At 44.3% G+C, this 27,771-nt stretch overlaps 1 protein-coding gene across 1 annotated transcript in view; it reads left to right on the top strand.

Moving 5' to 3' along the window:
• The first annotated feature begins 14,949 nt into the window (after nucleotides 1–14,949).
• C8H12orf75 (chromosome 8 C12orf75 homolog) overlaps nucleotides 14,950–27,771 on the top strand; it is a 59,233-nt gene continuing 46,411 nt past the window's right edge. The window contains exon 1 of the mRNA XM_060245578.1: nucleotides 14,950–15,160. Coding sequence (XP_060101561.1) covers nucleotides 15,118–15,160 — 43 coding nt within the window. The 5' untranslated portion in view covers nucleotides 14,950–15,117. The remainder of the gene's footprint in view (nucleotides 15,161–27,771) is intronic.

Raw genomic sequence — 27,771 nt, 5'->3', positions numbered from 1 at the left:
GAACTGCCTTTACCCTTTTTTACACACGAGTTAGGGCATCCAAGGCGAACAATCAAAAACAATAAAACCAGCTTTTTAAAAACAGAACAAAGTCCAAGTCCAGTGGCACCTTTAAGACAAAGTTTTGTTTAAGGTACAAGCTTTCATGTGCATGCACACTTCTCCAGATCAACACAGCTACCTACCTGAATCTAGCTTTAAAAACACACACACACACATATGTGTATTCATCAAAACAAATCTATGAACAGAAACATCAGCTTCATCAGTTCCTTTCATGAGTATTTCATAGGATCCAACCCATGGTATTTGCATGAAATACAAGCATACAGCTCTTGGAGATTTAAATGTAAAAAAAGCAATAAAGAAAACATCTATAGATGATCAGAAAAACTGATGAAGAGGAAGAGACTGGATTTATACCCTACCCTTCACTTGGAGTCTCGGAGCAGCTTCAGTCTCCTTTCCCTTTCCCTCTCCCCAACAGACACCCTGTGAGGTAGGTGGAGCTGAGAGAGCTCTGAGAGAATTACTTATGAGAGAACAGCTCTGAGAGAACTTGTGACTGACCCAAGTTCACTCCAACAGCTGCATGTGAAGGAGTGAAGATTTAAACCTGGTTCTCCCAGACAGGAGTCCATGCTCTTAACTGCTACACCAAGCTGTCTCTACACCAAACTGATGACCCTAGTTCTTCACAGGGGTGTGTCATCTGTGTTGCCAATCACTCAGTTTCTTGCAGGTACTTCTCTTTTTCCTCTCCATTTTGAGGCTGTGGGACAAATTTCTTTACAATAATCATGGTGCCAAGAAACCTCAGCCTGAGACCCTGGAGAACTGCTGCCAGTCTGAGTAGGCAATACTGAACTTGATAGACTGATAGTATGATTCAGTATAAGCCAGCTTCATGTGTTCATTCTGGCCAGTAGCACCTCAATAGGACAATCATAAGCAGAGTTACACGCACCATTGTAAATCCATGGTCTTAGAAGGGTCTAACTACTACCTCCAAACACACTACCTCTCACCTCCTGTTTGGTCGTTATAGGAAAAAATACATAATAAAATATAGTCAAGTATACAGAATGTATGTAAAATAAATAAATTTTAATAATGATTGGAATTACAGCAGTTTATCAAAACTATTTTAATGCTAAAATATGCACCAGCACCATAAGATATGTGATACCATTACTCATTAGATGGGATCTATCTTGTTATAAATGTTGCTCCAATTACATCATAAATAGAAATTGCTAATATAAGATTAGCATTCTTTGCTCTGTTCCTTAGGAGCAAGCTCAGTTGAAAGTGGGACTTACTTATCAGTAAACATACATAAAATTGCATTTTCTGCTACTTTGCTTTCCAATAGGGAATAAAGGCTTTGCAGAATTATCATAGGGCACCTCATGATCAGCATAAGAAATGTAAGAAATTTTCTAGTTGAGGATTATGCAGATAACCCTGGTTAGGGTTCACTATGGTGAACATCAGTGCTGATGTAATGTTTGGCCTTGGTTGAGGCCCACAGTAGAAGGACCAGGAGGAATTTCCTATGACAAGGGCTTGGCTGTGGAGGAAAGAACGCTATCAGTTCTTGATGTCTTAACCATGGTTGAGAGATTGTAAGGACTGAATTTGTCCTTGCCCATCTAAATAATACCTGTGATATGCAGGCAAGGAAACGATTAAAGATTGCTTTGTTTGAAGTAAGGGTCACTAAATGCAACCCAGTCACAATGTTGCTGGCTAAAGAATGTCATTTTGGGGGGTTATATAGCTTTGACTTTGATTAATATTACAAATGAAGTTTGGGATGTGACCCTTTAACCTAGTGTGCTAAGCCAGCCTTGGCATGGCTCTGCTCTGCCAGTGCTGAGCTGGAACTCTCTGTTTCAGTCTCTTAATTAAGATCCACAAACAAGATTGTTGCCCTCATGTCACTTTGTTTTTCAGGAAGAGAGACCCTATGAGAGAACGAAGCCAGGCAGCGAGCCTTCCATAAAATATTGGGGGCAACGCTCATTCAGTATATCAGGTGTTTTAAAATAGCAACACCAAAATAGATTTTAAATGCTAAATTGCATTTGAGAGGATTCTAGGATAAGCAGGAGGGGGGGCAGGGAGTGACCTGAAAACATAATTACAGAGGAAGGAGCTATCAAATTAGGCAAGTTTCCTTTCCCTTCAAACCTAAATACCATCTGCTTCAAAACTTTGAGGGTAGATTATGTTTAATGTTAGAGAATGGTCCCCTTGACCTCACAAAGGCATGAACAGCTGCCTGAAATGAGAGGGAGGACAAGAGTTTGAGGCAGAGAATGTTGAAGGTTAAACCTCTCCCTGGTGGAATAGTATGTCTATTGCAAAGGACAGGGCAGAATATTTTTCAGATAAAGTATGTGTGGGGGTCACTGATGGCCTTTTTATGATCCCCTATAATCTTGAGCTAGAACTCTGTAATTTACCCTGCGTTTTATTTTTTAGATTAGTATACTTTGTTTTTCTGCCCAGTGGGGACCCCAGTAGCTTACTTGCCTTCCTTCATTTTATCTTCACAGACCTATGAGGTGGGTTAGGCTGAAAAAGAGTGACTGGCCCAAAATTATGGGTTTCCCAGATCATAGTCTGACACTTTAAACAGTACATCACGCTGGCTGTGATGCACATATATTAATAATAATAATAATAATAATATATTGAAATTTATATAGATAGACCGCAAGTTTTCACTGTCATTGCAGTATATTACCTCATTAATAGTTTCAGGATGCTTATAAATTGGGATGCTTATAGATCTTCCCATTCAAAGCAATCTTTGTAAACCAAGCCAACACCCATCTATTTTGTTTCTCAACTTTTATACTCTTATGTACAACTGTTGGCCAAAAGGTCCTACTTTGGAGTGGTATTGTTTCATCTGTGAATCAAGCCTAGAAACCAGTTGTTCCAGCTATAATCTGTCCTGTGCTTTTATTGGATGTGACCGGTTCTACTAGTTTTGAAAAAAACACAATTCAAAGTACTTAAACATTCAAACAGGAACCGGAAGAATAGTCCAGGGTTTCATCCCTCCACCTCATTTTAATGCATAATGTCAGTATCTTATAATTCAGGGTACAGAAGGTTAGATAAGCTGTTTAAAAACTAAGCCAGAAAACTCATTTCATAACTGATGTAGTATAAAGAATTTGAGCAAGGCTGTCATTCAGCCATGATCTTGACTGTTTCTGCCTCACTGCTCTCCCCTTTCAAATATGGAGACAATAATACTGCTTGACTTTACAAAACTTGTATGGACTGTTCAAATAATGAATAAAGACTAGATGTAGGTGTGTTGATCTTTAAGGTGTAGCATGCATTAAGGGGAGGGACAGTGGTTCAGTGGTAGAGCATCTGCTTGGTAAGCAGAAGGTCCCAGGTTCAACCCCTGGCATCTCCACTAAAAACGGGTCCAGGCAAATACTGTAGGTGTGAAAACTTTAGCTTGAGATCCTGGAGAGCTGCTGCCAGTCTGAGTAGGCAATACTGACTTTGATGGACCGAGGGTCTGATTCAGTATAAGGCAGCTTCATATGTTCATATGTAACAGCAGTACCTCCATACCCTGTTGCTTAGCAACCAGGGCCAGATCTTCACCCAAGCATCTAAGCCTAAGGCATTGGCCATACTGCTGGGGTCAGCAGTATGGGAGAAGGCAACAGGCAGGGCTAATACTCATCGTCATATCCCAGAGGTGAACAAGGCAAATCCTTAATATGCTGGCAGCCTACTGGGGCTTAGTTTGTTCCCAGTGCTTCTCCAATTATACCTGCCTCCAGTTTTATTTGCTAGCACAGCAACATTTTAACAGATGATTAGTAGAGAACGTGCCATTGTGACAGACAACTTATGACAACCCCATAGAGTTTTCAAGGCCTCTGTGTAGTGGATCCCAGACTTTCTTGGTGGTCTCCCATCCAAGTATTAACCAAGGCTGACCAAATTTAGCTTCCAAAATCAGACAAGATTGAGCTAGCCTGAGCCATCCAGATCACAGGTTGATATTGCATTTTTTTTTCCAGCATGTGCACCAAATGTGGTTGCTATTCCTTGCCCACATTTTCCTTGTGTTACTTGGCTGACAAGAGAAGTAAACTTTCTTTTTAAATCCCCTGTCCTTTGGGTGAGTCATGAAACCTGTTTTGCACCCGGCATTTTCTAAGGCAGTGAAGTCTGCAATGAAGAAGAAGAAGAAGAAGAAGAAGAAGAAGAAGAAGAAGAAGAAGAAGAAGAAGAAGAAGAAGAAGAAGAAGAAGAAGATGATATTGGATTTATATCCCGCCCTCCACTCCGAAGAGTCTCAGAGCGGCTCACAATCTCCTTTACCTTCCTCCCCCACAACAGACACCCTGTGAGGTGGGTGGGGCTGGAGAGGGCTCTCACAGCAGCTGCCCTTTCAAGGACAACCTCTGCCAGAGCTATGGCTGACCCAAGGCCATTCTAGCAGGTGCAAGTGGAGGAGTGGGGAATCAAACCCGGTTCTCCCAGATAAGAGTCCGCACACTTAACCACTACACCAAACTGGCTCTCCCAATCATGTGTAGAACCACCTCCCAATCATGTCCTGAGACATCTTTTCCCCCATGAACTTTTTTGTGTACTGAACATACAGCCTGATAGCTGTTATTTACATAGTTCTTATTTACAGATAATATATGTGAATATCTAAAATTGCTATGCAAATATACCTAGCAAACATAGACTGGGGGCAGAAATGGATTCTTCAGGACTGGTGAGGGTCTATAACTACAGTAGGGGCAGCAGGAAAAAAAAATCAGAATTTGTAAAGATGGAAATTGTACTTCTGTCATCACATGGCACTGCTGGCTGGGAAGATCTTCATTTCCCAAGAGTTCTGGGGATGGTGTACCAGCCTTTCTGCAGTCTTTGTGGTTGTCAAGACCTTAATGGTTCTAGACTTTCATCATTGCTACATTCCAAAACTGTGAACCTTTACTTGGTCTTAGCCATCTTGGTTCTATCATGCCATACTTATTCCCAAATATCTGGTACAACAAGCAAGAAAAGCCAAGGTCATCTCCCTGTAGGAGTGCCTGCTCCAGCTTAGAAAATACCTGGAGATTTTGGAGAGGGGAGTCCTGAGGGGGGCAGGGTTTGGGGAGGGGTGGGACTTCAATGAAGTACAATGCCATCCTTCCAACGCAGCCATTTTCCCCAGGTGAATTAATCCCTGTTGCCTGGAGACCAGTTATAATAGTAGCAGATCTCCAGCTATTGCCTGGAGGTTACAAGCTACAGAGGGGGTACTATAACAGTACTATAACAACAAACAGAACAATGATACTGTGTAATATCCTATTTACACCACTATAGAGATATTTGAATAATTTTTTTTCTATTTTAATAATTTTTTTGTGTATTCTTTGTACAGTTTCACAATATTCAGCATAGATGATTTTCAAGAAACAATATATCCAAACATTAATAATCCATTCAGCAACACATATAGATATGAACAGCAAAAACGCCTTTCATCAAAACCAACCAGTTCCTGAAGTAAGTCAGTAAGTAAGATTTAAGGATTAAACCAGCTGGTATATGCAGATTGTCCATTCACCACCTGAAGGTTGGCAACCATATCTCCCCCACCCCAAGAAATACCAAGTCATGTGATAAAAGAAATAATGAATTTAAAGCAGTATGAAAGATGTGTTGTTTCTGTTTGGTTTCCTTTAATATCATATCTAATGGAACATGATATTGTACCTCAGAATTCATTTTACAGAAAACTGATTTATTTTTGATTTGGAGTTATTTTGTATATTCTGCACAACTTACTTTTAGACCTTGTAGTTTGTTTTCAACATTAGATTGATCTTGACTATGTGAACTGTATGGGCATGTCATGGTAGTAATTGTAAACATAAAATAAAGTTTGTTTTTTAAAAATGGTAAATTGGCCTTACAAAATCTTTATTTTGTTCTTTTGTATTGAATTTAATATGTTAGAAACCACCTTGAAGATAATTTTGCCTAAAGGGAAGTTTGGGGAAGGTAGGTGTGGAAGCCTTTTGAGACAGCCTCCTATAATTTTGGGGCATGAGGTCTTGTTATGAGTCTTCCCCATACGTCTTTCTCAATTTGAACTTACAATTGCACTTCCCCAATTTGAACTGTATACCACAGGATTCACTGTTGTGAGGTAATTTGAATTACTGCAGGAGGATAGTGAGACCTTTAAGGCAAAGTAAAAGAGAACAACCACAAATGGTTTATTTAACTTAAGGAGTTCTTTAAACACTTCAGCAGGCACAGGCTTCCAAAAGGAATAAACTGGCTGAGGCATTTAATGCCTTATGACCTACCATAGTTACAGCTTTAGTAAATACAAACATTAGAATCACTGAGATTTTCAGCTTTCAACTACCCCTGAATTATATTTATTTAGACATTTATCACTCACGGTCTTTCCAGAAAAGCAGGTAGGTTTCTGTCAGGCTCCCTTACACCCAACAAGACCCTTTCTCACGGTGGGGCTGTAATCTCATTAGCCTCTGCCTCAAGAGTCAGACTTTTATAGGTCTGCTCATAATCAGAGACAGGCCTAGAACTGTCATGCTCCCGGGGTACAGTGAACGTTCCCTTTGAACTCCTGAGGTACAGCAAGCCTCAAACTCCTGCTTTCGTCCATGAACCATCTGCTGCTGCTACACTCCTGAACATTCAAACTCTCTCACACGAGGATTTTAGAACAGCATTCTAGCCACCTTAGCTTCTCACAAATGATTGGTAGTTTCATACATTTGTGAGACAGAGTGCCTTCTACCTGTCACAGTGGGATAAATTAGAAAATTACAAGCTTTGAAAAATTCTGGAATCTATTTTTAGGAGGGTTTAATTGTTGTTGTTCAGTCGCACAGTCGAGTCCGACTCTTTGCGACCCCATGGACAAAGTCACGCCAGGCCCTCCTGTCTTCCACCATCCTCCGAAGTCTGCTCAAATTCATGTTTGTTACATCAGTAACACTGACCAACCATCTCATCTTTCGCCGTCACCGTCTTCTTTTGCCTTCTGTCTTTCCAAGCATCAGGATTTTCTCCAGTGAGTGCTCCTTTCTCATTTGGTGGCCAAAGTATTTGAGCTTCTGCTTCACCATCTGACTTTCCAGGGCACAGTGTGGGTTGATTTCCCTTAGGACTGACTGATTTGATCTTCTTGTAGTCCAAGGGACTCTCAAAATTCTTCTCTAGCACCACAGCTTAAAAGCATCTATTCTTCGGCGCTCGGCCTTCCTTATGGTCCAGCTCTCACAGCCATACATTACCACTGGGAATACCATTACTTTGACTATATGGACTTTTGCTGGCAGGCTGATGTCTCTACTTTTTATTATACTGCCCAGGTTTGCCAGGTTGATGTTTTTCCCAGCAATCTTAATTCCGGTTTGTGCTTCATCCAGGCCAGCATTCCGCATGATGTACTCTGCATATAAATTAAATAAGCAGGGTGACAATATACATCCTTGTCGAACTCCTTTTCCGATTCTAAATTATTCAGTTGTTCCATATCCCGTTCTAACAGTTGCTTCTTAACCCTTATACAGGTTTCTCAGGAGACATGTGAGGTGGTCTGGTACTCCCATCTCTTTAAGGACTTGCACAGTTTGTTGTGATCCACACAATCAAAGGCTTTAGAGTATTTAATGAAACAGAAATAGACGGTTTTCTGATATTCCTATGATTTCTCCATAATCCAGCAAATGTTGGCAATTTGATCTCTAGTTCCTCTACCTCTCTGAAACCCAGCTTGAACTTCTGGTAGTTCCTGATCTACATACTGCTGAAGCCTAGCTTGTAGAATCTTTAACATGACCTTGCTGGCATGTGAAATGAATGCAATGGTGCAATAGTTTGAACATTCCTTGGCATTACCCTTCTTTGGGATTGGAATATAAACTGATCTTTTCCAATCCTGTGGCCACTGTTGCGTTTTCCAGATTTGTTGTCATAATGTGTTTATAACTTAACAGCATCATCTTTTAGGACTCTGAAAAGCTTAATTGGGATACCGTCATCTCCGCTCGCTTTGTTGTTAGTAATGCTTTTTAAGGCCCATTTGACTTCATACTCCAGAATGTCTGGCTCAAGGTCATTGATTTCACTGTCATGGTTGTCAAGTACATTGAGATCCTTCTTGTATAATTCTTCTGTGTATTCTTCTTCTAATAATAATAATAATAATAAACTTTTATTTATATCCCGCCCTCCCCGCCGAGGCAGGCTCTTCTGTGAAAACAATTTTATTATTCTGCAATATATTATATTAATACTCACCTATTATTAAAAAATTAGTACCAATACATTACATTTTCCACCTCCCTCCCCTCCCCTTTTTGTGACCTCCACCGGTGTCTGCTTTCTTCTGTGTATTCTTGCCACCTTTTCCTGATCTCTTCTGCTTCTGTTAGGTCCGTACCGTTTTTGGCCTTTATCATGGCCATCTTTGCATGAAACGTTCCCTTGATTTCTCCAATTTTCTTGAAGAGATCTCTTGTCCTTCCCATTCTGAACAAGAGATTCAATTAGATCCTATTAATTGTGAAATCAGATAATGTACTGGAAGATTGGGTGTCTCAGCTGTGTGTGTGTGTGTGTTTTAAGTGCACATGCTAAGCCTACGTCAGGTAATAACTGCCTCAGCACAGGAGATTTGTCCTCTCCCTCTCTTGCACCATTTTGTTGGCCTCAAATGAGCTCTCAGAGCTGCTGTTTGCTCTGTTGGGGGAATGATACAGGTGCAATATAGGCAGCCTGTATATTTGCTTGGGAGGAAAGTGATTTCCCATTTTCTGAATACTGTCACCCAGATCAAAATCAGGGCTCCCTTCAGCTGTTGTTTAACTGGGTGGGGGAGGATATTTAAACATGAATCTTTTGTCAACTACAATTAAAACTTTTTAGCTAGTGGAATTTGCTCTGGCTCTTCCTGATTCTCTACCCTCATATGAGTGTTTGTGGCTGTGCATTTACATTTGTATGTACTTGGTCCCCCTCTTTTCTTTTGTGTGACTGTATCCTCTTTCCTTTAAAAATCTGCAGATATGTTGCCAATTACGCTTTTGTATCATGATGAGAAGATAGCTGAATGACACAGGACAACTTATAAGTTGCAGGTAGCTACTTTGGTCCAAAGCAAAATCCACACAATGTATTTTATTAAAATGACACAAAACTGTATGCAAGACATACAGACACATTTACCTTTGCTGGAAGTGAGGTAGTTGTTTTTGAAACTGGGTAAAAAGGGGTTTGTTTCAAATACATCATTTTTTGTGCCATAATTAAAATTTCTCTGTAGCTTCTAGGCAAAAGTTCCCTATAGCTGCTCCTTTGACAGGGATGGTCCAACAGGGTTGGGGTGACTGTCCACAACTCCACTTTCCCAATGAAGGTGGGCAGCAGGCTTGGTGGTGATAGCTGCTTGCATCCACCTACCAGAGGCTTAGGCAGCTAGCTTCCACTGGCAGCTGTAGAACCCCAGCGGCAGAGAATAGATGCAGTGGAGGACAGTGTAGGGTACCAGTCTGGGGATCCTTCATTCCTGGACTTTGGTCTAGGGCCCCAGAATCACTCTATCTTGTCCTGTAGGCAGCAAATTGGGACTGTTTTAACACCAAAGGGATCCTTCCTTGGGCGTAATTTTCTGCCCAGCCACACATACATACCAATGATCCTTTGGGTCCTAGAGAGAATTGTTGGTGTTGACTGGAGCCCCAAAAACGTGCCCTCTAGCTTGAGTCCACAGAACCCCATACTGCTTTCTCCAACTGATCCTTTTAGTAGCAAAAGAACAACCTCCCACTTCCTCTGGCATCCCATGCAACTTTCCCTACTTAAAAATAATTGTGAACATATAAAGTAAAGCTAGTCTATTCCTTAAATGAGGCTTACATTTTCAAAAATGGCATATGCTTTATTACTTTGATGTTAAGACAACAAAAGGGATTTGATTTCAAAAGGAACAATCAGAAGGTCCCAGGTTCAGTCTCTGATATCTCAGGTAGGATGTGCTGAGAAAGACCTTTCTTTGCTTGAGACACAAGAGAGCTACTGCCAGGCAGTGAGCTAGGTGGACCAATTGTCTAACTCAATATAATAGAGATCCAGTGTGGTGTAGCAGTTAAGCATGGCAGACTAGTAACTGGGATGCAAATCCCCACTCTACCATGGAAGCCTGCTGGGTGACCTTGGTCCAGTCACACTCTTCTCAGCCTAACCTACCTCACAGCATTGTGTGGATAAAATGGAGGAGGGGAGAACAATGTAAGCCACTTGGGGTCCCCATGGGGAGAAAGGCAGGGTATTATTGTCTATTGGCCTGTAAGCCACCCTGAACCTGCTCTGGTGGGGAGGGCAGGATATAATAAATCTCATACATGCATACATGTGGCACAAATGAATTAAATAATACATAAATAACGCAAACTTGTGTGTAAAGCTAATTTTACACCCACATACCCATATACACATGTACATACATAATTAGAGAGTTTACTGTGTTGGCTAATACACATAAGAATTTTTCAGGAAAGATGGTATTCTGATAACTATTTACAATTATGAGAGCTACTAGAGCTCTTGACTCTGATTCTTATAATCCATACTTGGTCTGAAGTAATAAACAAAGTTGGAGTTCAGTAGCACCTTTAAGACCAACAAAGTTTTATTCAGAATGTAAATTTTTGTGAGCACATCACCATTAGCAGTCCTAATTCCATCCCATACTAAAGAAGTGTGCTAAAAGCATACAAAAACTTACATTCTGATAGGGTTGACAATCCCCAGTTGGGGACAGGGGATCCCCTGGTTTGGAGGACCTCCCCCTGCTTCAGGGTCATTAGAAAGTGGGGGTGGGGGGAGGAAATGTCTGCTGGGCACTATTATTCTCTATGGAGACTGATTCCCATAGGGCAGGGGTGGCCAACGGTAGCTCTCCAGATGTTTTTTGCCTACAACTCTCATCAGCCCTAGCCATTGGCCATGCTGGCTGAGGCTGATGGGAGTTGTAGGCAAAAAGCATCTGGAGAGCTACCGTTGGCCACCCCTGCCATAGGGTATAATGGAGAATTGATCTGTGAGTATCTGGGGCTCTGGGGGGCTTTGTTTGAGGCAGAGGCACCAAATTTTCAACATAGTGTCCAGTGCCTCTGCTCAAAACACCTGCCAAGTTTCAAAAAGATTGGACAAGGCGCTACTGGAATCCAATTTTGTTCTACAAAAACATATGGCACTGTGCTTCCTTTTTGGCTGCTGCATGTTTAACAACATGAGAAAGTTCTGAGATGAAGAAATAAAGGGGACAAATGTATGCTAACTCAGCAGAATATTGGCCACTTGGTCCATTCCTTGTTTGCTCCATTCCTGAAGACTGCTAGGAACAAAATAGCTTAAACTGCTGTCTCCAAAGTGAATGATCTCACAGAACTTTCCTGATCGTTGTGACTCGCCTCAAGCATCACATACAGGGAGGCATCTGCTGCCAGCACAGACACTGATTCAAACATCCCCCAAGCTTTGGCCACGGTGAGTGCCCCATTCTTCCCATGCCCAGGAAAGATGAAGACCAAGACATTTCAGATGTAAAAGGAAAAAAAACCCTAGGAGAAATGAACAGTGCAGACAAAAGCAGAACTTCAGTCTTTTAAGTCTACTGAAAGTAGTGAGGCTAGAAGGCTGTGATTCTTTTAATCATGGCATAGTAAGGCTGAAATGTTGTGTATATCTGGGAGCAAGCCCCTTCGATGACAGTCAAATGAAAATCAAATTATATCTTTTTTTAAAATCCCACATATGAAAAGAGCATTGGAACACTGTCTACTGCAGGGGTCCCCACTCCCCAACCTTTTTGAGCCTATGGGAAATACTGGAATTCTGACACATGGCGGTGGGCACAGCTAGGATTGCCAACTCCAGTTTGGCAAATTCCTGGAGCTTTGGGGTGATGTCAGAGGAGGGTGGGGCTTGGGGAAGGGAGGGGCCTCAGCAGGGCCTAATGCCATAAAGTCCTTCTCCAGAGCAGCCATTTTCTCCAGGGAAACTGATCTTGGTCACCTGGAGGTCAAATGTAATAATGGAAGATTTGAAGGTGCCACCTGGAGATTGGCAACCCTAGGCACAACTACAAAATGGTGGCTGCATGGCCCGATATTTGGCAGGTTGTTAAACTATCTAAATAACAATAAAAATAATTACTACCTCCCGATTCTAAGAATCCCTGATGCCAGGGGAACAGGAGCGGTGTCACATATCTGCATGAGTCACTAGGCCACCTTTCCTCTTGCACTCTCTGGCATGGTGCTGGAGCCACATGTTGCATCCTACAGCCATTTTGCAAAGGGGAAATAACTGACAGAAACAAGCCATAGACAGCAGAGTGCATATAGTGGAGTCTCCTGGGATCCACCCATGAGTCAGTTTCTATGATCTCTAGGATGTCACCTCCTTGTGCCATGAAGGAAAGTGCAATGCCAACACACTTGTTGACTGGAAGTCACTCAGGAAAGTGGTAACTTTCTGTCATTAATCTAGCTCTCAAAGCACCAACAATGTAACTGAAAGTTGACTTATCCACTCTGAAGTGGGCAACCCAATCCTGCAGAACCCATGCTGCCATCACCATGATCTCCCACCAGCCATTGGTGACCCGGGCCAGCCAGAGGGAAGAGGAAACATGGATTATGCACACAGGGCTTCTCTCACACTTCCTTGCAGCCCAAAGAGTCAGAAGATTTGCTCTACAATATAAAGATTGCCCTGGACACATCTCCTGCAAAAATTGACTAATCACTGCTTCTTGCAGATCAGAAACTGTGTGGGGCAGATTGATGACGGTGCCCTTGGATAGACTTTTCTTCCACTGAGCACTAGCAGGAAAGGGTAGAGATGGTTGGGCGCAATGACCAATCACCACTTCCAGATTGTCAGGTCAATAAAAGTTGGCTCACAGCCCCACCACATAAGCCTGAAGAACAAGGCGAGAACCATCAGGTTGAACCTGGATTTTGAGCTCACAATGTAGAATTTATAACCTCGGACAAGCAAACTATTTGGGGCAGGACAAACAGTGCAGAAAATACAAAATAACCAGAAAGAACTGCAAGGTAAATGGCTGCAAGTCGAACTCAAAGAAAACCCAGTCTGAGGTCCATGTACAGAAAGGACCAATGAGAAGTAATCGGGTCGGAAAATGGTTTTCTGCCAGTTACCTTGGGTGAACTGAAGTATACCAGAAACAAAGACCCCTGGCAAGACCTTTTGACGAAGAGGAGGAGAAGGAGGAGATTGGATTTATACTCCACCCTTCACTCGAAGTCTCAGAGTGGCTTACAATCTCCTTTCCCTTCATCTCCCCACAACAGTCACCCTGTGAGGTAGCTGGGGCTGAGAGAGCTCTTTTCAAGAACTGTTTTTGGGAGAGCAGCTCTTTCAAGAACTGTGACTGACCCATGGTCACCCAGCAGGTCAATGTAGAGGAGTGAGGAATCAAACTTGGTTCTCCTAGATTAGAGTCTGCGCACTTAACTACTACATCAAATATAACCCTTCAGTGATCTGGATGTTCAGGAGAGGAATCTGTGAGCACAGGGGCAAGAGAAGTTGTGTAGAATGAACGGAGAATGCAGGAGGGAGTACATGGTAACAATTCACATGGATTAGGATGGCAGTACAGAGCTAGTGGAGGGGGGGAATTCGAGAGAAGGATGCAGTTCAAAATAAGGCAGAGAAAGCATGTAACTACTGAACACTCTGTAGTGATAAACAATCTTGAACAAATAATGTTGTGGATGTATGTGGCATTTAAGCCAGGAAAGCAATATTTCTGCACCGTATAATTCCTGCAATTACACTTGCTACTGTAGAGGGAGGATTTTGATAAGCAGGAACCTTCTGTAACTTATTTTCTACAGACTCTGCTTTTGTTGTTATTCTGCTGGTCAACAGTAATATGTTTAATAAAAATAAACCTTTTAAAAAGTCTAATTTTCTAAAAACTAAATAGATTTACAGGAAATTATTCTGAGTCAACAGGCATATGAGGGAAATATAATTTTGGTCTGTCAGGTCTAAGGTAAGCATAGTTTTAATACATCAGAGTGATTCATAAGCTTTCTTTTAAAAGTTTGGCCATGGTAGACTCATTTAAGAAAAGTTTTCATCATTTTCATTTATTAATTTATAGAAGGGTTCCTCCTCATTTTAACAAAGATAATAATTAACAACCTTCTGTGCAATCCTAAACAGACTTACATCCTTCTAAACCCATTGACTTCAATGTGCTTAGAAGGATTTAACTCTGCTTAGCAATGTATTGTTAGTCATTGTGAAATTACAATAGAAATGTGCTTTGGGCAGACAATTCGTCCTAAGATAATATAAAGCTGATGTGTCATCTTTACCTAATATTTCCCTCTTTCTCATCAGAACTTTTCTACCCTCTTTTTTTATATTTGCACCACATTCACAAATATCTAAAAGAAATTTACACATACACACACTGCTTTTGAAAAACTAAATGAGAAAAGGGGAAAACGACATAACAGGAACACTGTAGAGACAACTGTCCAAAAGAGGACTCCTAAACATACCTGCCTTTTATATGGAAGTACATTTGGATTTACTTCTGTTTCATTTTCTCAGTCCTCATAAAATGCTGCTTGATGGATTGAAAGAGAAGAGGGGGGCGCCAGCCGCCTGGAGTCCTCAGATCCTGAGAAGTTCAGCCAAGAGATTCTGAGTCAACCTCCATTCTTTTCCCTATTGAAAGTCCGCGCGCTCTTCAGCGCCAGCCAACGGGAGGCTGCTGTTTAAGATGCGTGAGTCGTTGATTGGCTCCTCGGTTGCCAAGGCGACGGGGAGGGAGGGAGGAGGAGGGGACCCCTCCACGTTTTCTCCCCCGCCCCCTCCTCTATTCTGTCCTCCTCCTCCGCCAACAGCCTCTAAGGACGCACTTCAAGGCTGCTGCATCCTTTCCCGAGGCTTCTAAAGGGAGGGGAGGGGGAAGCCCTGCCTTCTCTTGCATAGAGCCTCGGCAGTCGGACGGTCTGCAGGGAAATGGGCTGCGGGAACTCCACAGCCTCCAGCGGCGGTAGTAGAGGTAAGAGACAAAGTGGGGATGCGGGGAGTGGAAGGCTGGAGAAAGAAGGAGAAGGGGCAGGAAAGGAGCTTGCAAGGAAAGGGTAGGAAGGCAGCGCTGGGGGGGGGGGGGGACAACACGTGAGGAGGGAAGGGAAAGGCAGAGGAGAGCTGGAGGCAAGGGCTATGAAGAGGACGTGAGCTAGAAGCAGCATTTAGGCATAGCCTCCAGGAGAGAGAAGATGCTTCTTTGCTTTTGTGGCAGACGGAGTACTTCTAGAACTGGGTGGAAACTTCATTTTTCTCAGCCTGAACTCGGTTCAGTGAAATGTCGAGGAGGATACAAGCATACCGAAGCCCCCCCCCGCCCCGCCTTGGCTGAGAACAGCCCACAAAATGTGTTCAGCTCTTTTATTTAATTGCTGGAAACTGAGCAGGCTGTAGAAACAAACATCTGCTGAAAAATAATGGTTCATATCCATGCAACACTTTTGGTTAGGGCCAGTATAATATAGTTCTAAGCATGGCAGAGTCTCAGAGTAGTGATAACAAGCTCTTTTATAGGAATCACATAGTAAAAGGTTGCAATACAAGACTGGTGTTGGGGCCCACGGCTGAACTTATATACATCTCTGGTTCCCGCGCAAGCACATTATTTGGTCATTCAAATCGGCGGGGGCTTGTGATTGGTCCTGGGCCGCAGGGGTTTGAATCCTACAGCCCTTTGTTTCCAAGTCCCCAAGCTCAGTCCATATGGTTCCAATGAGCCAGGCGGAAACACCAAAGTCTTCCCTTGAGTCCACGTACATAACATTCCTCCCCCCTTAGTTCGCAAGCCCCTAGTGGACATAGTGTTTTAGGTATGTGGGCTTGCGGTGCTTTCGCATCGACCGCCTGAGCACTGGCATTGCGGTTTCTGCTTTGGGTGTTGCTGGCAGAGGCCCTGGTGCCGAGGGGGAATCCGCCGGCTGGACTGGGTCCTCCGAAGTGTCTGGCACTGATGGTGGTCCCATTTGTTCCATTGGTGTATCTGCTGTCTCTTCTACTTCCTCCAGCTCAGGAGTTGTTTCAGCACGAACAGGATCCGAGAGGTTGCGTTCTCATCATTCCCCCTGGGCGCCTCTCACGCACGTATTTGATCAATGTGTCGCCTAATTGTGAATCCCCCTTCTGAGGTGACTTTGTACATGATGGCCCCTAGTACTCTGGATACTCACGCTGGTATCCATGCTGGCTTCCCCCTGAAGTTTTTGGCATACACTAAGTTCCCTGTGTCGAACCCCCGTGGGGCCTGGACCGCCTCTGGTACCTCTTGCAGGTCGGGTGCGTGGTCCGGATGCATTCGATCCAGGAGAGTTGTATGCTCCTGGCCCATGAGAAGCTCTGCTGGGCTGCAGCCGATGACCGTACTGGGGGTAAAATGTTGCGCTCAGTGGCGTAGGGAGGGGGGGGCAGGAAGGGCGGGTCGCCCCATGTCTGGGGGTCCCCGCATTGGCAAGGGGGGCCCCCAAACAATGGCCGTGTTGGTGTTGCTGCGCTGCGAGGAGGGGAGAAAAAGAATGGAGGTGCCCGACAGCGAGGGGGAGCGTGCGCGGAGGAAGGGGGTGTGGCGGAGAGGGGCGCGCGCGTGCACGTCGGGGCTCCTCGTTCCCTTCCCCCCTCCCCCTTCCCCCCCCCCCTCTCTCACGCAAGCGGCTGAAAGGCGCGTCGCTTTTTCTCCTCCCTCGGTCCCTCGCCTCAGAAGGCGCGCGTGTGCACCAGCCTCCTTCTCGGGCATCTCCCGCGGCGGGGGGAGGGGAGTGGACGGCGACAGCGAGGGGGTGCACACGGCGCACGGCGGAGGAACTTGGAAGGGGGTGTGGTGGGGAGGGGCGCGCGGGCGCACGTTGGGGCTCCTTGTTCCCTTCCCTTCCCCCCCTCCCCCTTTCCCCCCCCCTCTCTCTCACGCAAGCGGGTGTGAGGATAAATTGGAGGGAAGGAGAATAATATAAGCCCCTTCAGGTCCCCACTGGGGAGAAAGGCAAGATACAAACAAAGGTTGAAAATAATAATAAAGAACAGGCAGCTTTTCTACAGCTCTAAGACACTCTAAATGTCTAAATGAATCATGTCCCCTCCCTTTAAACAATTAGGCTGGAAAGTCAAAGTTTTGAGAGCCTATCCTAAGGGCAATATGCATGAGAAAGGAGCAGGGTTTGAATGCTGCCACAGAGCTTCCCTTTCTGATTTTCTATGTGGTCAAGGTTTATCTTGCACTGTCCAGTCTGCTAATTAAGATCCTCTGCCCAAACCCTGCTCTATCCTCACCTGCAGAGGTGAAGTGGGTGGCCAACTAGAGACAGGGTTGTCTTAGTAGTGGCTCCTCCCGTTTGGAATTCCCTCCGACTTGGAACACCCTTGATAGTTTAAGGATGGAAAGGCTCTAAATGAGATGCTGACAGAAAAAGAAGCCAAGGCCATCACACGATCTACCTACTGTGTTATCTTGTTTTCCTCCAAGGAGCTCAGGACAGATTGCATTGGTCTTCTTTGGAATGCAGCCTCTCAGCAACCCTCTGAAGGAGGCTAGACTGAGCGAGTATATTTGGCCCAAGGTTACATAGTGACCTTGATGGCAGAGGAAGGATTTGAATCAGAGTCTTCCTAAACCTTTGCAATGGCAAACCACCCCGTAAAAAAAGTCTGCCGTGAAAACGTTGTGAAAGCAACGTCACCCCAGAGTCGGAAACGACTGGTGCTTGCACAGGGGACCTTTCCTTTTCCTTCCTAAACCTAGTCTGAAACTCTAATCCCTACACTACACTGGCTCTTAAAAGCTTGTTGCAGAATGCCTGCATTAACTGACTACAGAAGGCTGTTACCACCAGAATTAGTTCTTGAAGGAGTTTAAGACATTGACCAAGGCTCTCACATGTCATGCTCTGTAGCTCTTCAGCAATGGGAAGGAAGGAAGGAAGGAAGGAAGGCAAATCGATGGAGAGAGGGAGGGAGAAGTGGAAAGAAAGCAACTTTCACTTTGGATGAATTCTCCTAAGTCCAAGCTGCCTGCTGGCTTGGCTTGGAGATGTGATTTAAAGAGACAAATGCCTTCTCCAAGCCAGCCAATAGGTCAGTGGGGGCTTTGAGAGCCACACAATATGTGTAAATGAGACACTGTATGCCATCTTGGGGGGGGGGGGGTGCCGCCCCCAAAGTGACACCACTTCCTGTTCCCCCCCCACAAGTGGTGGCCATTTTGGGGAAGTTACATCACTTCCTGTTTCCAGCAGGGATCCCTCGCAAGTGGTGGCCATCTTGTGGAAGTGACATCACCGGAAGTGACATCATATCCTGTTTCTGGAGGCGTGCACACACATAGGGGGGCCCACATAAATCTTGGGCCCCGGGCCCCAAAAGCCCTAGCTACGCCACTGGTTGCGCTAAGGCACTCAGCGAGGCGTGCTGCCCACTCCTCGTATATGATTTGGTGGAGCGTTTCCTTCGTAGCCCGCACCATTCTTTCCACTTGGCCATTTGTGGCTGGGTGGAAGGGGGCTGACCTTATGTATTTTATTAAATTTCGGCCACAGAAATCCCGAAACTCGGCCGAGGTGAAGGCTGTCCCATTGTCAGATACCAACGTGTCAGGGAGGCCATGTGTGGCGAATACCCTGCGTAGCGCCCCTAACACCACCCTAGAAGAGGTGGAGGCCACTGGCACTACCTCTAGCCATTTGGAGTAGGAGTCCACAATAAGGAAGAATATATGCCCCTGGAAGGACCCCTGCCCTGGAAGGTTTTGTGCAGTGCTGTTAGGACTCGCTGCCGCAGTACCGGGGACACCACAACCCTACTTCCCCACAACAGGCAGCCTTTATGCACAGATAGTTCATCCCGGCGGGACGCAAACGCAGAGAATTCCAAGCCCACCCATCCTTCTGGCCACCCCCTCCACACCCAGTTCAGAACTCGGGAGAGAGTTTTGTCCTTGGAAGAGCAGAGGACAATGTCCTTCGCATGCACTGGGCGGTCCAGGAGGGCTTCCAGTGACATGATCTGGAAAGCCGGGTCTGGGTCCATGGAGGGCAGCGGCAGGCAGTTCAAAGCATCAGCGTGACCTATCGCTTTCCCAGGGTAGTTTTTAAGGTCGTACAGGTAACCTGCCAGGAAGATGGACTACCTCAGCACCCACGGTGAAAGCATTTGGGGCGTCTGTCGGTCAGGGATGAACAGGCCCAGCAGGGGCTTGTGGTTCGTCAAGATAGTGAAGGGCTGGCCATACAGGTAATCATGGAATTTTTTTACCCCTGCCATGATCGCCAGGCCCTCTTTGTCTATTTGAGCATAGTTTCGCTCTGGTTTTTGTAAGGTCCTTGAATAATAGGCTACTGGGACCTCACGCCCATCCGGCAGCCTATAGGCCAACATGGCGCCAAATCCGTAAGGCGATGTGTTGCACGCAAGCACGACAGGTAGCCGCTCGTCAAAGTGCACCAGCAAGCTATTAGAAGTCAAAATGTCTTTTACCGCCTGGAAAACGGCGACTTGCCGACGACCCCAAACCTACAATGCTCTTTTGTCCAGCAGTCTGTGTAAGGGCTCTGCTACTGCTGCCTTGTGAGGAAGGAAGGCATGGTAGAAATTGAGAATTCCCAAGAATGATTGTAACTCTGCCTTGTTGGTGGGAGCTGGTGCATCACAAATGGCCTTTATTTTGTCCTGGGCCGGATGAATGCCGCTCGCGTCCACCATATACCCCAGAATATCTATGGTGGGCATCCCCAATACACATTTTTCCCATTTTACCTTTAGCCTTGCCCCCTCCAAATGCTGTAACACCATTTGGAGGGGGTCACCAAATTTGTCTTTGGTGGCTGCCACAATCAGCACATAGTCAAAGAATGGCTATACCCCAGGGATGCCTTTAAGAAGGGAATCCATTAAGTTTTGAAACAGTCCCAGAGCGCGCTGACCCTGAACTGCAAGCGTCTAACTTTGAAGGCCCCCCGGTGCGTTACGATAGTTTGCGCTTCTGCTGTGGTTGCATCCACAGGGAGCTGTTGATATGCTTGTGTCAAATCCAGTTTCCCAAATATTTTTGCTCCCGCTAGGACTCACCACTGGAACGGGGTATGCATGGCCCTGCAACACCTTATTTATCATGCATTTATAGTCAGCGCAGATGCGTATGCTGTCATTGGGTTTGATCGGGGTTACTATGGGAGTCTCCCACTTTGCATTAGCGACTGGTTCCAGAACCCCTTGGGCCACGCCAAGCTCCTCTTCGATCTTGGGCCTGAGAGCTAGTGGCACCTGCCTGGCCTTCAGCTGTATGGGCTGCCTGTTGGGGTCTAGTTGTAAGGCTAAGGGGGCCTCGGTGTATGTCCCCAGAGTTCCATCGAAAACCGTGGGGAACTCTTCGCACACCCTTTGAAAGTCCCTTTGAACGGGGGTGTAATGGAACCCCCATCACTTGGATGCCCAGTGCCTGGAACCAGGACCGACTTAGGAGGCTGCACAGATCGCCCTCCACCACAATGAGGGGGAGCTCGCCCTTGAACTTGCCATACCTAACATGGAACAGGCCCACTCCCCGGACTGCAACCTCCTGCTTTTGAAAGTCCCAGACAAGGAATGAGGTTGGTTTTAATTGAGCTTCCCCTCCCCCCAAATGACTGTCTGGCCTGCCCCGGAGTCTACCTCCATTTTGCAGGGCATGCTTTCCATGAACACAGTCACATCGTATTTATCCGGGGAGGGAATGGGCAACTGGCATATCTGGGTCCTCGAAGTGGTGAGTGCCTGGATGTCATCCACTAGTGCGACCTCGTGGCGGCAACCATTCTGTTGGCGAGGAAGTTTTCCTTGGTGCAGCGCTGCTGACCGGCACACCCGAGCTATGTGCCCGGCCTTTCCGCATGTATGGCAGGTCATGTTCCTGAACTTGCATGTGCACCGCTCGTGTGGCTCCCCATAGCTGGCGCAGGTCTTGGGGGTAGTCAATTCTATTGCTCGCGGCCTAGGCTTTTGTTGGGTCGCCTAATGCTGCTTGAGGGCGTTGTCTTCGTCTGAGTTGTCTGATTCTACGGCCGGTTGCAGCTGGTGGTCGCTGGTCCCAGTGCGGCGGGCCTTTTCTTTGTGCACATCCTCGGTGGCGGTGGCTAATTGTAGAGCCTTCTCCAAGGTCAGCTTTGATTCTGTCACAATTTTCCAACGTGCCTTCCCGTCCTTGAGGCCATGAGTGAACTTCATGAGCAGGTTCTCCTCCAATTGTGCGCCGTACTCTGCCTTCCTGCACAAGTCTTGCAGGCGGGCTAGGAAGGTCACTATGGTCTCGTTCGGCTCCTGGAAGTTGTTGAGGAACTGTAGCTTCCAGACTTCTGGGCTATGTCACCTTGAACTCAGCAGGGGTCTGCAGATCGTCTCTCCTGTGGCCCTTCTGAATCAAGGGGCTGGAGGGGTGCCATAGATGTAGCACCCCCAAGGAGACCCTGGAGGGGTTTTGTTTCGGCATGGGACTTTTGCAGGAAGCCAGGGGCACAGCGATGGCTGTTCCTGTCCTTCTTGTATGCCCCAAAGCTCCAACGCCATGATAGCTATCACAGCAGCAAAAGGTGAACGCCCGACAGCTTGCTTTCCCCCCCTCTTCATAAGCTTCTGGTGTATTGCTTTCCTACCTCAAGCATGGCAATTCTACTAGGTAAGTAAGTGTGCTTTCAATACCACTGGCTAATGGGTCGTTTTACATAACAAGTGCCGGTTAAAAGGAAGGGAAAGAGGTTGATTTTATCTACACTTTCCCTGTGAATGAGGCTTCGAAAAGTTTAAGAACAACTTTAAGCATCGGCAACAATCTGAATTAGATTGAATATAGATACATAAATCGACCTGAATTATAATTGGATATGTGTTAAAGAGACTATTATTTGGCTGCAATATGGTCTGAACAAAAATGAGATAGATTCTAGAGAGATCTCCCTTTGTCGTCTGATTACAACTGAAATGGTAACATTTAAAATCACAGCTGGAGGAGATTTGAAAAGGCGGACTAACTGGTTCTCTGAGCTACTTTTCAACTTGGATTAATAGACTGAGTTTGTTGACAGAAAAAAATGGCATTGCCAAGCGAAATGTTTTATAAAAAAGACATATTATGTAGCATAATTTCTCTGAAGCAGGATCTTGGTTCATTAACACAGTTGATTAAAAAACAAATGGGAGCTTTTATGCTGAAAGCTAGCGAAATCTCAAATCTACATGAGCAGAATGTTAAAGAGAGCAGAATGTTAAAAGATGTCTGTGGAATTGGAAAGGGAGAGTGATCCGCTGGGAAATGAACAAAAGAAAACCAAATGGATCCCTATGGCATAGCTAAAAAGAAAGACCAGAAATCGAGACTGATTGAAGTTTTGTCGAGCGGAACAAATGGTGTGGAATTCTTCCTACTTTTACCAAGAGGGATGGCTGTATTAAGGAGAGAGAAGGTGCATCTCAGCCAAAAAATCAAGATGTGGAAATTTTTGAGGAAGAAGGATTTTTGAATTGTCTCTCTCTCTGTGGATAGTTGGACATGGAACTCTCGATAAGAACTGACATGCGATTTTAAAAGGCTGAGATTTTTGTGCTATATTAAGTTGCTTCAACTAGAGTAATATGGATATAAGAGCTAAAGGACTGAAAAGTTTTGAAAAGAATGTTATGTAAATAAATAGTTAACTTGGATTAACTTTTAAGAAGGCAGACACATAATGTTCTTATAATTTGGTAAACTTGTTCTTAATAGATAAAGATATTTGTTTCTTATTCTTATTTTAATGATGATATTGTTAAACTAACAAGTTATTCTGTATTTGCAATATGGTTGAGTTGAGCAGCAAAAAATTAGGATGTGGAAATCTTTTAGGAAGAAGGGTTTTTGAACTGTTGTTCCCTCTGTGGGTAATTATATATGGAATTCTTAATAAGAACTTATAGGCGATTTTAAAAGGGTAAGTGAGATCTTAAGGATGGAAAAGTTTTGCAAAAATGTTATATAAATAAATAGTTAATTTGGGCCAATTGTTAAGAAGGCAGACAGCACAATTATCTTGTAATTTGGTAGATGTGTTCTTAGCGTGTATGTTTGGAGAAACTGTTTATATTGAGACAGATAAACTATTATGTTTTATTTTTAGCTTGTTAGGAATAAAGATACCTGTTTTATATGCTTATTTTAATGATGATATGGTTAAACTAACAAGTTATTCTGTGCTTTCAATATGGTTAAACTTAGCCAGCCAGTCAACCAGCCAGCCAGCTAGCTCTGTGTTGAGACTGTTTTGACTCTTTTATATTTATACATGCTGAAGAAGAATTGTTTAGACTTGTATTTGAAGCAATAGTTTAGTAAAAAAATTTATAATGTAAGATAAAGATGGTAAAATATATGGGGAGAACCTCATACTTGCATGTAGAAAGAATTGGGTATTTCATTTGGAGATAGAATTGTAACTGACATATTTGTATTTTTCTTTGTTTCTGTTTTTCCCAACTTGTAACCACCCCTTCCCCTCTTTAATGTATCTATGCTTGCGTTTCTTCTTTCTGTAGTTAAAATCAATAAAAATTGTAAAAATCGAGGAACTGTAGCTTCTGGGTGAGGAGAGGAGGCTTTGGGACGAAATGGCTGGTCAGCGCCTTGATGATCTTGTCGAAGGAAGACACCTAGAGCGTTTCTGGCATGACCAGGCCCTCCGCTAGCTGTAGCGGGGCAATGCCGCAGTTGCTCAGCAGGATGACCTTCTTGATTTCGTGTTCATCCTCCTTGATTCGCTTTGCCACGAGGTGGTACTTGAGTCTTTTGACCCAGGCTTCCCAGGCCTTGGGCTGTGCCACGTTGAACTCCGGAATGGAGTTTTGCGATCCGAATACGGTGGCCATGATTGGGCAGGGCGGTGGTGCCCGTTGAGCGGCGGTGCTGGAGCTTGGTGTGCTTGGCGGTGCTGGGGTGCCCTGGGCCTCACTCATCCAGATCCCACCTTCGTCGCCACTATAATATAGTGGGTTCTAAGCATGGCAGAGTCTCGGAGTAGTGATAACAAGCTCTTTAATAGGAATCACATAGTGAAAGGTTACAATACAAGACTGGTGTTGGGGCCTACGGGCCAAACTTATGTACATCTCTGGTTCCCGTGCAAGCACGTTATTGGGTCATTCAAACTGACGGGGGCTTGTGATTGGTCCTGGGCTGAGGGGTTTTGAATTCTACAGCCCTTTGTTTCCAAGTCCCCAAGCTCAGACCGTATGGCTCCAATGAGCTAGGCAGAAACACCAAAGTCTTCCCTTGAGTCCACATACATAACAGCCCAAAACAGAGAGTTCTCCAGGCCTCTTCAACAGCTTCAGTGGCTTTCTCTTGAAAAATCTATATATCCTGTAAAGTGATGCAGACTGCTTTGGAGAGTTATTCCTCTGTTCACTGTTAAGCGCTGTAATGAATAGTTCTGGATTTACTAGGAATGTGAACAAGACTAGGAATAGAAGAAGCTGACTGGAAACATGCAGCTTATACAGCTGATTTATGACATATCTTCTCAAAAACTATTTTTGTGATTTGTGACTGACCCTTGAATAATGCACCCCCCCCCCCCCCCAGTACAAAAGCCTTTTTCTTTTCAGCTGCTTAAAATGCAGATAGCACTGGGCAGGAATAATGGACTTCACAGTAGTGTGCTTGTTTTGTATGAGAACTTTGTCTCGAGTGATATTTAAGTTTATCTCTGTAATCCTCAGGATTCAAGTCTGCAGAAAGAAGATGATCTAACCAAAAATGTGATCTAATATCCACCACATAAAAACTAGGTTTGAATCAAAGTTGTATAGATGTTCTCATGGGGGGACATCTAGGAGGAGTTTGCCGGGTATCCAGCTGCAAGGATTATTTATTATATTTAGATATTTATACTTCACTTTTCTCTGCAATGGGGATCCAAAGCAGCTTATAATATTGTCATCTCCTCCATTTTATCCTCACAACAGCAACAACCCCTATGAGTTAGGACAGGCTGACAAAGAGACTAGCCCAATGCTGTTGTGATAGAGAGATGCAGGATCCCTTGATTAATCCTCAGGAAGGCCCTGATCTTGGAGAAACATTCTTTCTCTGGGAAAGGTGCTGAAAATGTTTCAAATTGCCAGCTGAGCAGAGGTAAGTTTCCATTATTAATATTAGTATTATTAATTGGATTTGTGAATCGTCTAGCCCCTTTATACACAGGGCGCTGGCCAATATACAAAGTAAGTAAAAAGCACACTAAAACCAGAATTGAAATACATACAGTAAAAGATTCCAGATGGCTTCACTGTATAATTTCGTGCTGATTCTGGACTGTGTCTTCACCTCAAGGGCAGGGTAAGGAGGAGGAAAATAGAAAAAGGAGGGTGCTAGCCATGATAAAAAGCATTGCTGTCTTCAACCGAAAGCCTGGTTGAACATCTCTGCCTTACAGCCCTGCAGAATTGCATTAAGTCCCACAGGACCCTAGTTGTATTTGGGCAGAGAGTTTCACCAGGTTGGAGTCAGGATTAAGAAAGCCCTGGTCAAACACAGTTAGACATCTTTAGAGCTGGAGATCACCAGTAAGTTGTTCTCAAGAAAGCACAACGCTCTCCTGGAAACATACCAGAAGAGATGGTCCTGAAGATATAAGTGCTTAAAGGTCAATACCAAAACCTTTAATGTGACTCAGTACTCCATTGGAAGCCAGTGTAGCTGGCACAGCACAGGTTGTATATGTGCCTTCTGTGGCTTTCTGATCAGGACTCGTGCCACTGCATTCTGGATCAATTGGAGTTTCTGGGTCAGTCTCAAGGGCAGGCCAACATAGAGCAAGTTACAGTGGTCTAGCCTGGAGGTGACCATTGCATGGATTACTGTAGCTAGGTCAGGGCATGACAAGAAAGGGGCTAATTGTCAAGCCTGGTATAGAAACACCAACCTAGCAATATTCGTGACTTGAGCCTCTATAGTTAATGAAGACAAATAGGCAAATGTGTATGGCCATATGCCTACCTGCCAGGAAGAAGCAAGACAAATGGCTATTTGGATATAGTGAATGGAGTCATAAAAAGTTTGGGACCTGCACCTTGATTGGATTGGAGAAAGGGGGTGCAGAATGGTACATATGGGCCCTACTCCAAATTTCATGATAGGTTAATGTGAATCCTGCCCAGTTTGATCAGGAAGGGTTCAGAGGTCTGACCACCCTATCAACAGTGCACAAGCAAAGCTCCAGGGAAGAAAGAGAGCAAATGGAGTTAAATATGTCTTGACCATCCTTTGTGTTGTTTCTATGGGGCTTGTGTCCATCGAAGGAAGGGAATGCCAAGGTAACAGCAGTGCATTCGTTAGCCACATAAGTTTTATCTATTTTCTTAGCCTGTAATACCCTGTAGTGTTTTGACAAACTTTTCCAGTGCCTTATGCTCCAAAGAATTAGAATCTATTTTAGTGAATAAAGATTGTTTCCTTTTTGAAGATCTCATGCTGTGGTCAAAAATCTCACCTATGTGTCTGATGGTTCATTCCGTACAATTCCTGACTGGGTTATAGACGTTTAGCTGGCCAGGGGGGAGGGGGTATGTGAGGCAAACACCCAGATGTACTTAGCCCTGTCTGTGCCTCGAGCCAAAGGTAGAAAAAGGAAGGACACAGCTTGAGTGGTTGAATGCTACCCTATCCAGAAGGAAGGGAGGGGGGCAAGTTCTTTCACACACATGCACTTTCCCCCACAGAGTAGGGATTGATCCAGTCTCCCAGAACCTATTCAGACACAACTGCACCATGCTGGTTTTCATGCTGGCATATTTATTGGTAGCTATTCAACAGAGTTACACCATTCTTAGAAGGATGTAATTTAGGATTGCATTGCAAATTGTTATTATGATCTTTTCAATTCTCAACATTTTCACATTTCTATAATCTTAAAATCAGCGCAGAACAGATCCTAAACTGAAAAAATCACACTCCAAGATTACAGCACTGTGTCTCAAACACTTGGTTCATTGTGTGTGTGTGTGTGTGAATAAAGATTTGTAATCCAACATAATCCAGGTTTACTCCTCTCAATGAATTCCATGACACTCATTCCTAAATAAAGTTGTTGTGATGATTTTATTGCTTTTAGATGAATTTTTACTATTTTAAATGCACAACTTTTTATATCCATAGTGCTTTCTGTCATGCATAAAAATAAAAGCACTATGGATACAAACAACTGTCCAAAGCACATGTTTCAGTAATTTCTGATAACATGGAACTAAAAATTAACTATTTACAAGTGAACAGTTCTGATAGAAGGTATTTGCCTCATGGTCCTAAATAACTTGACATATATCAAAGAAAAGAAATGTTATTGGGTTCTGGTGTGCATTGACTCAACACTCAAATAAGTTGGAAAGAACAAGACTTTGCAGTGCAGTCCTAAGTGGATTTACACCCAGCAGTGGAATTCTAGCAGGAGCTCCTTTGCATATTAGGCCACCACACCACCCTGGTGTAGCCAATAGGGGTGTGCAAAAAAAAATTCGGAAATAATTGGATTCGGAAATATACGGCACCAAAATATTTGGAATACCGTATATTTCTGAATACTGGTACTCGGAATAGCCATATAT

Source organism: Heteronotia binoei, chromosome 8 (genome assembly GCF_032191835.1).
Source record: "Heteronotia binoei isolate CCM8104 ecotype False Entrance Well chromosome 8, APGP_CSIRO_Hbin_v1, whole genome shotgun sequence".
In the NCBI taxonomy this organism is placed as follows: Eukaryota; Metazoa; Chordata; class Lepidosauria; order Squamata; family Gekkonidae; genus Heteronotia; species Heteronotia binoei.
The sequence above is the reverse complement of the archived record's forward strand: the minus strand, read 5'-3'. Positions and strand labels throughout refer to the sequence as shown.